The 15,281-nt window shown below is 41.6% G+C and overlaps 1 protein-coding gene across 1 annotated transcript in view; it reads right to left on the bottom strand.

The window, feature by feature from the left end:
• The window catches only part of VPS41 (VPS41, HOPS complex subunit), a 169,635-nt gene that overhangs the window by 85,363 nt on the left and 68,991 nt on the right, over positions 1–15,281 (bottom strand). Inside the window, exons 6-7 of the mRNA XM_006020447.1 lie at positions 5,768–5,830; positions 4,364–4,429 (exon numbers count right to left, since the gene is read on the bottom strand). Of these exons, the coding sequence (XP_006020509.1) occupies positions 4,364–4,429; positions 5,768–5,830 (129 nt within the window). The remainder of the gene's footprint in view (positions 1–4,363; positions 4,430–5,767; positions 5,831–15,281) is intronic.

The raw sequence follows: 15,281 nt of genomic DNA, 5'->3' as shown, positions 1-15,281 counted from the left end.
GGCTTGGTTGATGCTACAGCCTGGACACTGCTTAAGGTAAATTACACAATGTCTGGGCACAGATTGCCATAGTATTTACTCTTACTTCACTTAAACTGGACCTCTCAGTATTTACTGACTGACATTTTACAGCTTACAAAGCAATCTGCCTTTCTTGTCTGGTACTCTTCTACTACCGAATGCAATGCCAAACAGCTGACTATCTGGTTTCTAAAAATGGACTGTGCTGCAAACAGCATCCTGACAATTTAATAATTTGTCAAAGTAGTCCAACCAGTTATTATGAAGTACATATAGTAGGGTTCAGAGGTAAAGGTCGTCTACTTACTCACAAAGCAAAGTTAAAGTGCATCTGCTGACACTAAAAATCAGACAATTAAAAAAAAATCCAAGACATTCCCTAGCAGACTTGACTTTAACGTATGAATTCCACTGCAATTCTCACAACAGCAACTTCAGCTTCCTAAAAAGAATGTGTTTTCATTTCTCCTTTCCCCATTTGTTCATAATCTCTATCCTATCACTGCATTAGAGGTTGCTGCAACTTAAGTGAAACAGAATGTAAAATAAACTTGTTTATAGCATGTCAGACAGTGGAGATAGTATTTCAGGGCAAGATGCATTATCGCTGAAAAATTATCTTAGATTTTTTAAATAAATGCTTTCCCTAAGCAACAATATCTTTTTTTGTGTGGCTTTTCTGGCACATATGAACAGCAGCTGCATGTAGTTTGGGCACTTAAATGAGATGATCATACCCTCCATATTTTATTTTTAGCTAAAACATGAATGAAAGGAAATATGTGGGACCTTCTGTGTTGGAAAATTGGCCCTTCAGTTGCCTTAGCAACAGAAAAAACTGGCCCTAAATTTCCAAAATGATTACTGTTCTCAGTGTTCAACTTTGAATGATTTCTGGAAAAAAAACGCAGCTTCATTAGTCTATATATCAAACTTCTTTAAGTCTGGGCATCCAGTACTCAAAGTCACTTTAGAAAATTAAGGGCCTGATCCTGTAAGGTACTGAGTGTCCTTCATCGCTGACTTCTGTAGGAATTAAACATGGCCTAGAACGTGCAGTCTCCTCACCCCCATTTAAAAGCAGGTCCCCAAAACTTTTTAACAAATGTTTTCATGTTATGTGGGAACAGTCTTGTCACTAATGGTGTGGGTCAGTTATTCGACTTAGAGCATATTTTCCTAGCAATATCCGGATATTGGTCCAAACCCCCACAAATGTAAAACCTCACCAACAGCTTTACAAAGAGAGACATACCTCAAACTGCTCTGCTCATATAAGCTGTCTTTACACACAATGAAGCAGCCAATACCTTGATTTTGGAACCTACATATCCTTCAATCTTCTCTCTCAGTTACTTTGGCCTCTTTAACCCTATGTGTACTGTGGATACCTCTACTGCTCTATAGCATTCATTCAACTGACAGGTTGAGAAACACCAGTATGTTAAGGGTTAAGTGAAGAACACCTTTATTTCAGCTTTACTACCCTCATTTAGCTAGCTTTCACCCTGTTATTTTTTAAGATTAGACCCTTTTTTAAAAGGCAGAAGGTTACGGCCTTCAATAGCACAGTATTTGTCTTTTCCCCTTGCCTTGAAGCTCTGCTATCCAGTCTGGCCAGGGATGCCCTGTTATTTACAATATATTATTATTTCAGGGTTACCATCATCCATTCACAATGGTGCTGTACTTAATTACAGAGTTAAGCGAAGAAATGTTCCTCTGTTTAGTACTTTACCTAGCACCTCCAGTTGAGATCACGTCAACGCCTCTATAATCCACCTATAATTTTCAGAGGTGGATACCATACACCTGTAAAAAGCTACTGTTTTCTGAAAAGCGAGGCAACTACCTTATCCAAAAATTTAAGTGTTGCATTTTTATTCAAATAAATAAGCTTAACAGATATGGTTTTCATTTACATCCTGTATAATCAAAAGTTAGCTTTAATTTGACCACGATATCTTTTTTCCTGTTTTAGGATGGTGCTTTGAAATGACAGCAGCATACACCAAATTAAGCAGATTTTAGAGAATTGTGCAACAAAATTTTAAAATGCCTACTTCCATCATGGCTGTTTGCAAAACATTGTATTTTTTTAAATCTCAGTACCATACAAAAACCTGAAAAGTTCTGAAGAAGGTTCCTGGAATCAAGAATCTATAAATATGCCCCCATTTTAAAAAATAGTTACAATTTAAGGCTATACTTACATAATGGCCCCTTGGATGCTACACTGTAAAATGCCCTTATATCCCTTTATGAAGGACTGATTTTTCTCAAAACAAATATAATTAAGAAAATGGAAATTAACAAACAGAAACTTTAGTTCTGGAAGGCATTCATATTAAGCAAAGTACTAAAGCGGGTGCTTAACTTTAAAGTTAACAAGAATGGATGAAGGCATATCTTAAGTGCTTTCTTGAACTGAGGCCATAAAGTATTAGAATTGTAGATTTATTATATAAACCAATATAAGCAAGAAATTCAAGAAAGAAACAAAAAGGATCCCTCACACTTTCTGAAGTGACAATGCATATAATGTAGCTGGAGGCTGTTGTTAGAAATGGCAACACTCCATTCCAGGTCCTTCTGCAAACACTGGATTCTCTTTTCTTAGGTCCCAGAGTTAAAAATGTGGGGATGGATGGTGAGAACTCACACTTTTCTAGACACTTCTTCTATATGCAACTCAGACATAACATTGTATTGGGAGAGATTCTCAAGGGTTTTCTTCATACTGGGAAGCATAGATTTTGACTTTTAGTTTTAAATAAAACTTTAAAACCAAAACCAAATTGATTTACCAAAGTAGTCTCCATATTATGTACGACCCTTGAATCCAACCAACTAAAAATGCAGATCTATATGATCTTTCCATACAGCAATCAAAAGATTGGATAGGATTTCAAAAGATTCAGCGTATAACATGGCTATTTTTTTTGCTACAACCTTAAAAATAAGTTTCTTTTTAGAGGCTTTTTGTTTATTTGTTTTTCAGATACAGAAGCAAGTAAAATTAAATAACAAGGGTCAGGTCTTTAATACAATAATATTACCTATCATATGCCAAGATGTCTATTAAAGTTCCCCTGAAGAGGAAAGTTTCTCAGCAAAGTATGAAGGTATAAGGAATCAGTATACAATTTCCAAGAAGCAGGAATATAAAACTACCTGTCAGGTAATCAAAGATAACCAAAGAGATGTGTTCAATCCTTAATTTTTTTTCTGTTCAGCATCAAGTGAATCCAAGTTATTTGACCACTTGACAGCACTTCCAAGTTCTATCAATTCCCAGTTTCTCTCCCCTTGTCACCATGTCCAGCATGAAAAAGCCTGACAATTTTGTTGTTGGGAGATATCCACCGATAGTTCGTTCTTTGGTGGTTAATGCAGACTGGTCAGACAACCAAAGCATTCAGAGAGTAGTTTTTGTTTGTTTTAATACATAAATAATGACTATTGGTAATAAGTTGTACTGCTGATGAAAAACAGTGCCATTACTAGTATGTGCTTTCTGAATGCAAGGCAAATTTGGCTCAATGCATCTGGAACTATGGCTATTCATTTCTATTTCAAAAGGGTCACAGTAACTTGTTAAAAAGTTAAACAATTATAATAAAATAGCATTTTCCTGTTTTATTTTTTTTGTTTGACCTCAAAATTACATGAGCAGAGAGTAGTTAGCCATATTAATCTGAAGTCATATGGAAGGCAGAGTAGATATGCACCTTACAGACTAACTAAATCAGAGATGCCTAAACTTTTGTAAGCAGTGGCTCATCATCAGATGCTATGCATCGTCTAGGATTTAGTTTCTAAGGTGAAAATCTACCCTGCCTTCTGTCCAAAATAGGCATCAGAAGGTAGAGGCACTATTACCTAAGACTTCATTATCTGCAAGTTGAGAATCAAAATTAATTCTACTCAAAAACAAATAATGTGAATGTAATAAGACCAAAATGCCTGAAATGAAGGTTAAATACTACAGGTACAGAATTAGATGTCAATCCCCATCCTGATTTGTGATTTTACAAATAAGGTGTCAAGTTCTGAGGACACTCTTCCCATAAGAAACAAAGGCAAAACAAGGCTTAAAGGACAATGGGTCAATTGCCACTTTGCTTATTTAATTCATAGAACAGAACACTATGGATAAAATTCTGTTCTTGTCCTCATTTTAAGGGTTCGAGCAGATAGAAGTCCCAGAGAGAGTGAATATATATATGTGTGTGTGTGTGTGTGTGTGTGTGTGTGTTACATACATCTATTAATTTGAATTGTAAACTTTGTTCAAAGAGGAAGGGAAGAAAGACCTACCTTTTAGAATACGGCAACTTACCTTTTTACCACCTGTTACAAACTGTTTGCAGGGGGATTTCACAAACTGAGGGTGAACAGCAACAATCTGGATTTAATGTGGGAGAAAAATAATTCCTGTTGAAGTTATTAAGCATTACAGGGACTTCAACTGCAACAACACCTGTTTTAACTTTCAAATTAGCTAAATATTGCCATATATAGATTATTACAACTACATTCCTTCTACTAGGTGACAAGACATACAAATGTTCTTTTCCCATTAAGAGTTACAGGGAAGCTTCTAAACAGTGAATGGGCTATACTGGGCTACACCTGTCAGCAAAATTGTGATGACTGTTCTTTCCACAAAACAAAACCTTAAATCAAACCAGCTGGTTTCCTTTTTTCCTACAAGAACTCTTTCTGGCCCAGTACAGACTTTACACTTTTACTGGTATAAGTGATAGGAAACCGGTCTATACCCATGACAGAACAGAAGTTCTGTTACAGAAACCAATCTAGACCCATAACACAATGGAAGTTCAGTACACAGACTGGTTTAAAAATGTCAGAACCCAGTCTAAGATTTGCCCCCCTCCACCAAAGGACGAATGTGTACTCTGTTCACTACCCATCAAACTTATGGCACTTATAGGAAACCATATAACTTAGCTCAATTTCACCTCAGGCTTTCTGAATGTCTGTACCTAGCCTCAGAGAGGATACCTAGGTCTTCACAGAATCCTACTATTGCTAGCAGCGGCATAATGCGACGAGGAACTCAGGGCACAGGGACACTGGCATTTCTAGTTGCTGCCATGCTCCTGGCATGATCATGACTGAGCAGCTGCTGGTGGCAGCTGTTTTCTTCTGCACCCCTTTTCTCCCCGCAGTGAGTTGGCACCTAAGGTAGTTTCTCCTAATTGCCCCAGGCTAGTGCTGTCACTGACTGCTAGCTTCTGATCGCTAGCCACTAACATAGATGAAGTTAAGAGAATAGTAATTGAAGTTTTTCCCTCAACAAAGTATGCCTCACCGTTGTGACATCACGACCCACTGCCTTCTCCCAGGGTAAGTTTAAGATTATAATCAATTCAAATACTGACCTAGCAGAACCCTCACAATTTATAATCACAGACTTACAAGAAGAGAGGAATAAGTTAAGACAGAAAACAGCAGATGGCTGACAACTTCCCCTTATGTTTTGCCTTTTGTATTTGAAAAACTCAGTACTACTTTCTACAAAACCTAGATCAACTTTTCCCCCCAACATAACCATATCAAAAGTTTTTATGCTAACATAGCAAACCATTTTCGGGTGATATGTATATTAGCACGGGGAAGAAGCATTGCTTTATTTTGCAGAATAGGAGTCAGCATGATCCTTATGTTATTAAAGACAAAAATGCTGCAATTTATTAAGGATTAATTAAAAAGTACTTACTTTAATAGGACAGTCAAACGTTTCAAGAAATTCTTCTCCCGAATACAATCCACACACCTGTACCTAGAGAGGTATTTTTAAAATAAAATCAAAATTACCTAGTAATAAATTTCACAAGGGAAATGATGAACATAATGTCACTTCATGACTGGAAGATAAATGCAACAGATCACACACTTTACTTTAAAAATGCAGTAAACTTAACAATTCAGAGTTATCCTAGGCTTACTTGAAATCCATTAAGGTATCTCATGAAACATTTTCAGCAGTATAAGAGTGCTTCCTGGCAATTAAGTTTTTACAAGCGCTACGAGTTCCCTATGCTCTGAGCTGAGCACTTTTGTTAAACAGATACTGATCTGGATTAGAGATGAATAACTTAATAAAACTCAGTAGAACATATATTAAAAGCTTCTCTGAGAAGGAATTGCCTTTTTTCTTCTTTTTTAAAAATTATCAGTTAAACTTCAAAGACTTTTTTTATAATACTTAGCATTTTAAAATAATTCTAGGCTATAAAGCAAAAGTAGAATGAAAACCAAGCACCATGATTTTTCATGACTTCCTCTAAAAACATATCAGCTTCTTTCCCTTACACACAGAAATCATTGTATGAAGCCCCTCCCCCACCCCTTTTCGTTACTGTGAAATAAAAGTTTGTAAATGGGGACCGGTTTGGTCACAGTAAATGTTTTCTGCGCTTTAAAGAATAGATAAGAATAAAGAATGAATGCAATAAAAGAGCAAAGACAGACACACAACAGAAGACTTATCTCAACACTAATTAAATTTAAATGGAAGGTGAGAATTGCTACTGGAAAGATGCAGATAGTCAATTTAGAATGGAATAAATGAAAGGCAAATGAAAACTTTTTTTTAAGAGTTTACAGAAGTCCCTACAAATGCTATAATCCTGGAAAGTAGTGCAGCATCAGACAGACCGACACAGCATATGTTCATGGTTGAGGGACATTTGAGGCTCGGTAGAAGCCAGACATTGTAATGAACTCTTTTCTCAACTTCCAGCAAGCATCATGTATACTCGAGAGAGACCCAATATCAAGAAAAAGGGATGTAAAGGGTGCCCAGAACTCAAATTAGAACAATAGGATGATTCTTTTAAACTTTCATTAAATTTAGACTTTAAAAAATAAAAGGTTACATAGCCTAAAAATGAAATTCCAGGTCTGTTCAAGAACCCCTCTTCTGAACCCTAGTACTTACTTATTTATACTGTGGATTATCAATTAACGAGCTCCACCCAGGTTTATTTAGCTCAAATGCTATTGTCAATGGACACAAGGGAATCAATGGTTATATATGTAATGCTATGCAGGGAAATCAGAGGGAATAGTGAAGCCACTACTAGTTTTCTTGAGAAAGGAAATTCTGTCAACAAATTACATTCTGCCTACAGTAGGACACAATTATCTAACAGGTCTTTTCCAGCTTTGTTATCTACAGTTATTACAATCCCCAATGAGTCTTTCAGTAGAAAAAAAAATAAAGCAAAGGGGGAAGGGAAGTACATAGTATCTAGAGGAAAGTCAACAGCAATAAGCCAAAGGACCTTTGGTTCAATGTCTCCACAGCAAGATTCACTGGAATACTACATTCATGGAGGACTCTACAGAGTGCCTGTAGACCAGCGGTCACCAACCAGTGGATCTCAATTCACTGGTAGATCTTGGAGCCTCTTGGAGTCAATCTGAGGCTGGGGTGGAGGGCTGAGTGCCCGCATGCATGCACGCATGTGCCCCAGCCCAGCAGGTCAGTCCGTGGGGGAGGGAAGAAGTGGGGGCTAGATCAAGGCCCCCACGGTGAGGGACAGTGCCACACAGGCAGGAGCAGGGGTAAATTAAGTGGGGCCCTGGCTGGGTGGGACTTACCTGTTGGGGAGGCATGCCCTCAAATAATTTTTTCTCCCTCTGACTCGATGCCCCCCCCCCCGACCTCCCTCAGCACAGATTCGCCTGCTGGGTTGTGGGGAGGAGTTGGGGCAGCACACAGTAGATCTTGGGTTACTTTTAAATGCCAAAGGTGATCTCCTACTTTAAAAAGTTGGAGACCACCACTGTAGACACAGTTGTGGAGTAAACTGGCCATTAGGTAATCACCGATGGCTTGAAAAGAATATAACCAGAAACAGCAGTTGACTGAGAAGCAGTCATATTTGGCTTGGCAACATGTCCAGAAGACAGTCACACTAATGCCATTTCAGCCACCTCATCTCTTCCTACTCGGCTCATTTCTTGGATATTTCCTAAATATTATTACCAATTTTGGTCATTATTCATTAGTGGATATATAGTCTATTCCATGCTTTATAGTGTGTTCCATGTACCAGCTTGGGCCAACCTACCACTCCAGAGGAATGAAAATCAATACCTGGATGCTGTGAGACACCGCATAATCAGAGCCCTGTGATGCTTTAACTGAATATATGGTTAGACGCGAATAAGAATGAACTGTCTCTAAGCCAACAAAATCTTTTGGCTGTTGGGGTTTTCTTGGAGAAAGGGAGACAAATGAAAATGGCACATCATGCAATAGAGGAAACAAAATAATCAAGAGGCAGAGGAAAGGAAGAAGTTAAAAGATACAAATCTTTTACTCACTTAGGAAATCTAACCATTTAAAACACATGCATGTACATAAGTTCTCATATTTAAAAGTGAAAAATCAAAATTAACATCAACAATAGATGAAATAACTATGGCAACTAGAATGATAATTCCCCCAGTAAAGTACTGCACTGCACGTAACAGTATAAGTTTTCAACATTTATATTTCTTTAAGAATTTGGAAGCAAAATGGATCCAGTTAACTAAAGGGAAAAAAAACAACAAAGCATAAAATGTAAGTTATCATTATGTTTACTCAGGGGACCCCATAGATCAGTTTATTACTTCTTAATGTCTTTTATCCTACAGAGAGAAAGTGATTCTTTTGAAATTACAAAGCTATATTGGATTTATCTAGTTCTATTTTCTTTCTCCATTTAGTTTATCACATTTTTTGGGTAGTCTAAAATGGAGGCCCCTACATTTTGCAAATCCTCTGTATTTGAGTTTTTGCAGTACCTCTCTTCCCAACTTTATAGCCTTATTCTGGGCCTTAATTATTACAATAAATGTTACCTTATGTTAAAGTGGGTAAAAAAGACTGGCCAGACCACCATGTCAATGCTTCCTGATTTTGCTGTTTCTTTAAGCAAATGGGTTCCAAGTTTCAGCATCTAGCAATGGAGTCTCACAGAGTATTTCGTTATTCTCTTGGTTCTCATGAAAGTCAATTGTTATTTTCTTCCCCTGACCAATTCAGAGGAAGTGTTCTCTCTCAGTCAGAAATGCTGACAGAGTGTGGGAATAATAAAGAAGGAAAATGAAATAGTAATAAATTATGCAATGTAGAGAAAGAGAAAAAGCAGTTTGCATCACTTAATTTTCTTCCAAGAAGGTGAATTGCCTTCTTCTACCTTGTGTAAACTGACTTCTGTTTGGGGGTAAAATTGCTGCGTGTTATGCAAATAACTGTCTGTTGAGCAGCCCAACAAAACCAGACCAGCTCATAGAAAATTCTCATGACACTATATCTGGTTCAAAAATCTGCATCATCTATTTTTATCCAATGTTTATTTAACAGAACCAAATTATTTCTCCTTTTTGTAACACTGGATACAGTTTATCATTCTCAACAAGTGTTGTTTACCTATAAAACAACAAGAAAGATATGGAGCTCTACAAAAACATGCTGCCAATGTCTCACTTGTGGTAAAGGATGAGTGTAAGAGTGACAGCTACAGAAACCTAGCTGAGGCCTTATTTTAATGGGTTTGCACAAAAGGGCAAATATAGTGCCCAGCTTTAAGAAAGAGAAGAAGGAAGATTCAAGGAACTACAAACCAGTCAGCCTCATCTCGGTCCCTAGAAAAATCATGGAGCAGGTCCTCAAGGAATTCATTTTTAAGCACCTGGAGGAAAAAAATGGTGATCAGGAACAGTCAGCATGGATTCACCAAGGACAAGTCATGTCTGACCAACGTGATTGCCTTCTATGTGTCACAACCCAAAGGGTGTGATTTTTGTTTTTGTGTGCTTCAGCACTGCTAAATTGTTCCCGCTAAATTACAGTTTCTTTGCACGGTGGAGTTTTCTGCTGCAAAAGAGCTCCCCGGTGCAAGGGAGAATTTCCCGCCAATTTGAAGCTTTCTTTGCAGGGAGCATTTCTTTGTTGCAGCACAGAAATGCTCGTTGCAAAGAGTTCCCGCCATTTGTATGCTAATTCGAGTCCCATTATTGGCCAGTTCTAAATTATTCACACGTGGCGGCTAGTGATTGGCTTGCTAGCCGTATAAAAGGCTTGAGTGGTTTCCGCCCAAGTTGGAGGACTCCACGAACAAGGGAGGAGGAGACTTCACGCTGTGAAGATCTCTAAGCGCTGCGGATCCTTACGGACCCAGCGCATTTCAAGCAGGCAACAGAGGTCTGATCAACCTCTAGCCTCTCCCCGTCGTCGATCGCAGCCTAGACGTATCCCTTCCTGCGCGCAAAGAACCGGACCCACGGAGCCTAGCAAACTTCGTGTGAGTCCTTGCCAGACGACCGACCTCAGAGCTCTTCTACCCGGGTTCGAGTCCTGCAGGTTTATCTTCCCGTCGCCGAAAACCCCTTGCGACGTACCCTCGTGTTTTGCATCTTCCCATCGCCGAATACCCCTTGCAACATACCCTCGTGCCCTGCAGGTTCGAGTTTTGTTTTGTTGTCCGTCTGTAACCGCAACTCAAGCAAGTTTTCCAGCCTACACCACTGCCATCTTGGTGTAAGTAAACAATCTTTTAAACTACCGCTAAGCGTTTGTGCCTAATTCCAGCTCGACGGCCTTCCCTCTCCGACCCAGCGTGCCCGGGCTGCTGGCCACAGCCCGCGTGCAGCACGGAAAAGGGCTCGGGTCGCTCCCGGCCCATACACTATGATGAAGTGACTGACTCTGTGGATGTGGGGAAAGCAGTGGACATGATATACCTTGACTTTAGCAAGGCTTTTGATACAGTCTCCCACAGCATTCTTGCAAGGAAGCTAAGGGTGTATGGGCTGGATGAATGGACTGTAAGGTGAACAGAAAGCTGGCTGGATCATCAGACTCAACAGATAGTGATCAATGGCTTGAAGTCTACTTGGCAGCCGGTATCAAGTGGAGTGCCTGGAGCTGGTTTTGTTCGATAGCTTAATCAGTGACCTGGTAGATGGCATAAAGTGCACCCTAAACAAGTTCGCAGATTACACCAAGCTGGGGGGCGTAGTAGATAAACTGGAGGATAGGCCTAGGATTCAGTGACCTGGACAAATTGGAGGATTGGGCCAAAAGAAATCTCCTGAGGTTCAACAAGGACATGTGAAAAGTCCTGCACTTAGGATAGAAGAATCCCATGCAGGCTTGGGACCACCTGGCAAAGCAGCATCTTTCCAGAAAGGGACCTGGGGGTTTCAGTGGACAATAAGCTAAATACAAGTCAAAAGTGTGCCCTTGTTGCCAAGAAGACTAACAGCATACTGGGCTGCTGTTAGTGTGCTGTCAGCAGATCAAGGAAAGGAATTATTCCCCTCTATATGGGACTGGTGAGGTGACATCTAGAGTACTGTGTCCAGTTTTGGGTCCCCTATTACAGAAAGGGCAAGTTAGAGAGAGTCCAGCGGGGGGGGACAACAAAAATGGTTAGGGGGCTGGGGCACATGGCTTCTGAGGAAGGGCTGAGGGAATAGGGCTTATTTAGTCTGCAGAAGAGAAAACTATGGGGAGATTTGATAGCAGCCTTTCACCATCTGAAGGGTAAGTCCAAAGAATATAGAGCTAGGGGTGGGCAAAGTCCGGCCCATGGGCTGGATAGGGTCCATGGCAGACTCCATTTCCCAGCAGCCCCTGCCCACATCGCTGCAGTTTGTTTCCATGGAGACCCCAATAGGGGTGGTGCTGTGCCAGTGTTTCCATGCAAACCAGACCCAGTAGTACTGGCAGCATGCGCAGCTGGATGGAGAGCTGCTCCAAGGCCAGGACTGGGATCTTGCAGTGGGACAGCATGGTCTGGAGCTGGGGCAGAGCCATGATCCACTGCTTGCATGTCCCTGCCCGTCCCTTGGACCACACTGTCACCGTTGCAAAATCCCAGCCACGGAGCAGCTCCCTGCCAGCACTGCTGGGGCCAGTCATCATGGAAACCCTGGCCCCACACTGTCACAGGACCGCCGCTCCTGGGGTCTCCATGAAAACTGGCTGCAGCACCACCAGCAGGAGCTGCTGGGAAATGGAGTTTAGTCACTGGCCAGGTCTGCCATTTTGGCCACCCCTGAGCTAGACTGTTCTCAGAGGTGGCAGATGACAGTACAAGGAGCAATGGTTTAAAGTTGTAGTCTATATTTCCATAGCACAACCTTTTGTGGACTGAAGCTCACTTTACCAGATGCTGTGAATGTGTGTGCACAAAACAGTATAAGGAGGGAGAAAATTTCAAGGGAGAAGCAAGTGGAGGGGGCAGTACTGAGAGAGGCAAACAAAGTAGGCAACCGCTGATCCTCTGGATCACGGTACACATGTAAGAGGTCTAGTCAGGTGTCTGATGAATCTGCTTGTATAGAGTCTTGCAACTATCATACCAAGACCTTCGACACATAAGCCTATGTAGGAGCATAAAGGAATGGAAGCTCCCCAAGACCTACCATCCCTCCCCCACTTTAGACCACTGAGACACAATCCAAAGGCCAGACCAAGTGAAGACATTCAGTGCCTCAATGCTTATAGGTTTTGTCAGACAGCAATAGATAAGAACTGCCGCTGACTGCCTAAAGCCTCAGAGAGGCCAATGAAGTCAGCAATGGGAGTGTCCATGGAAGTTAGCCCTCCATGTCTTCCTGCAGATGATATCAAATCAGTATTCATTCATTCTTTCATGTAGGGATTGCCCTGACTGTCCAACGTAGACAGCAGAGGGGCACTGTGAACAGGTGACAGCATATATAACACTGGTAGAGTTGCAAGCAATTGAAACTCAGATGTCATAATCCATGTTTTATTTTGTCCAGTGATGATGTGGTCTGTATTGATGTTGGGGCACAGCAGACATCTGTGTTTGATGCAAGGCCTTACAGTCCCAGTGAGAATGGGAGTTAGGTAGCCTGCTGCTTTACAGTCATGACTGAGATCGGGGCTGCTTGTAAGCCAGGCCAGTTTTGTCCCAGGTGATTACTTTAAGATAGTCATCCTTTTGCAGAACGGGCCTGGAGGTCCTTAACTGTGTGTCTATGGTGTTCAAGCCGTGGGTTGTAGGGGGACTCTGTTGTCCTTGTCTGGGTTGGTACTGTAGCAGATGAGAGCAAGGTCTGAGTCTGGCTTTGTTGATTTGAGTGGCTACAGTTCTGGGGTTGTTTTGTTATTGTAGGAAGCCCTGCTCCAGATCCTTTAGGTACGCGTTCTAGTCAGTGGGATCAAAGCAGATAGGGTTGTAAATAGAGCTTGGCTGTGGACAATGGATCTAGCAGTGGCTGGTGGTATGGAGATGGGGTTGTAAATAGACTTTGGCTGTAGATAATTGATCTAGTGTAGCTGGTAGAGATCAATTGGTTTCCAAAACCATGTGCTTTAAACAATAGATAGAGCAGACTGAAAAACAGGATGTCCACCTGGGAGCTGGAAGTCTGAAGTAAAGGAACTTTATTCCACAGCTAAATTACTATGGAGTATTCAAGGCTCTACAAATCGGAGAGAAAACAGCTGAGCTAACTTTGGGGTGCTTAGGCTTCTCCAAACTGGATTGGGAACAGAAGGACTCCTTAACCCTTTGGATGTAGCAGGGGCTTCTGGCTGCATGGCCTTTGCGCCCCACTCAGTGCTTTTCATAGATGTTAGGGTTGGAAAGGACCTCAATAGATCATCGAGTCCGACCCCCTGCATAGGCAGGAAAGAGAGCTGGGTCTAGAAGACCCCAGCTAGATGCATATCCAACCTCCTCTTGAAGACCCCCAGGGTAGGGGAGAGCACCACCTCCCTTGGGAGCCCATTCCAGACCTTGGCCACTCGAACTGTGAAGAAGTTCTTCCTAATGTCCAGTCTAAATCTGCTCTCTGCTAGCTTGTGGCCATTATTTCTTGTAACCCCCAGGGGCGCCTTGGTGAATAAAACCTCACCAATTCTGATCTGTGCCCCCATGATGAACTTATAGGCAGCCACAAGGTCGCCTCTCAACCTTCTCTTGCAGAGGCTGAAAAGGTCCAGGTTCTCTAGTCTCTCCTCGTAGGGCTTGGCCTGCAAGCCCTTAACCATACGAGTGGCCCTTCTCTGGACCCTCTCCAGGTTATCTGCATCCCTCTTGAAGTGCGGCGCCCAGAATTGCACGCAGTACTCCAACTGCAGTCTGACCAGTGCCTGATAGAGGGGAAGTATCACCTCTTTGGAACTATTCGTCATGCATCTCCTGATGCATGATAAACTGCCATTAGCTTTTCTGATGGCTTCGTCACACTGCCGACTCATGTTCATCTTGGAGTTTATTGAAGAGTGGTCTGCTTTACTGCTTGGGATTTTGAGGTGAGCACCTTTTTCCTTTGAAGAGGTAAAATTCCTCTTCTGGAGCTGAATGGTTAGGTCTGGAAGCAGAGTCAGAGATAGTCAGGGAGGATCAGGGACTGAATGGCCATGGCCTCAGAGCTGGAAGGAGTCAGGGCTCTTCCACACTCTAGAAGCCATGCTTAGACTAGCTGCAGCAGGTACTCAAAAAAGACCAAACAAGACCAGAGCCTCAAGTAAGCACTCCTCTGGGAATCCATGACAGGCTGCCTCTACTTTCAGTGATCATCCTGCAAAGACTTGCACTGTGAAGAAATAACCAAATGCGAGTAAGGCTCCTCACCCTGGGCAAAGCCAGCTGCCGTGTTGCCAGTACAGGTGACCCAAGCAACAGTCCACGGCAGCAGCTATTTTTGCATCCCCACCACCAAAAAGTGGAATCTGGGATTACCTCTGTAGGTGGTTGTACGTGTCTACAATTTACTCCAAAAGAACAATAAGCTCGAGAAACACCAACCACCATTACTTGTTCCCCACCATCTACTGCTACCATCTACTTTAATAGCTGCCACTGCCTGCAGCCTACCCCAGAATATAACTGTCATTCTGCTTCAGAATTTAAACTGGAGTACAAAACTCATGTAAATAACCCCGGTGTAAATGCGTCTTGGGTCCAGACCTTAATACAGCAGACAATCGGAGCCTTAAAGACTCTCCCTGCCCAGAAATTCTATGCAGATTTACAAACACTACAGCAACCATTTTGGGTGGAAGCTACATAAACAAAATGGAAAGTACAATTCCTGACTTACATTAACAGGCAGTGTTATGCTAAGTAAAAGTGCTTTAAAAAAAAAAAAAAAGAGAGAGAGAGACAAAGCAGGTTGGATACATTTGTATCTTTGCTTTCTGCACCCCCTGCACGCACTGAATTCTGGTTGCATTCTCCCAATATTTC

Source organism: Alligator sinensis, unplaced genomic scaffold (assembly GCF_000455745.1).
Source record: "Alligator sinensis unplaced genomic scaffold, ASM45574v1 scaffold254_1, whole genome shotgun sequence".
Classification (NCBI taxonomy): Eukaryota; Metazoa; Chordata; order Crocodylia; family Alligatoridae; genus Alligator; species Alligator sinensis.
The sequence above is the reverse complement of the archived record's forward strand: the minus strand, read 5'-3'. Positions and strand labels throughout refer to the sequence as shown.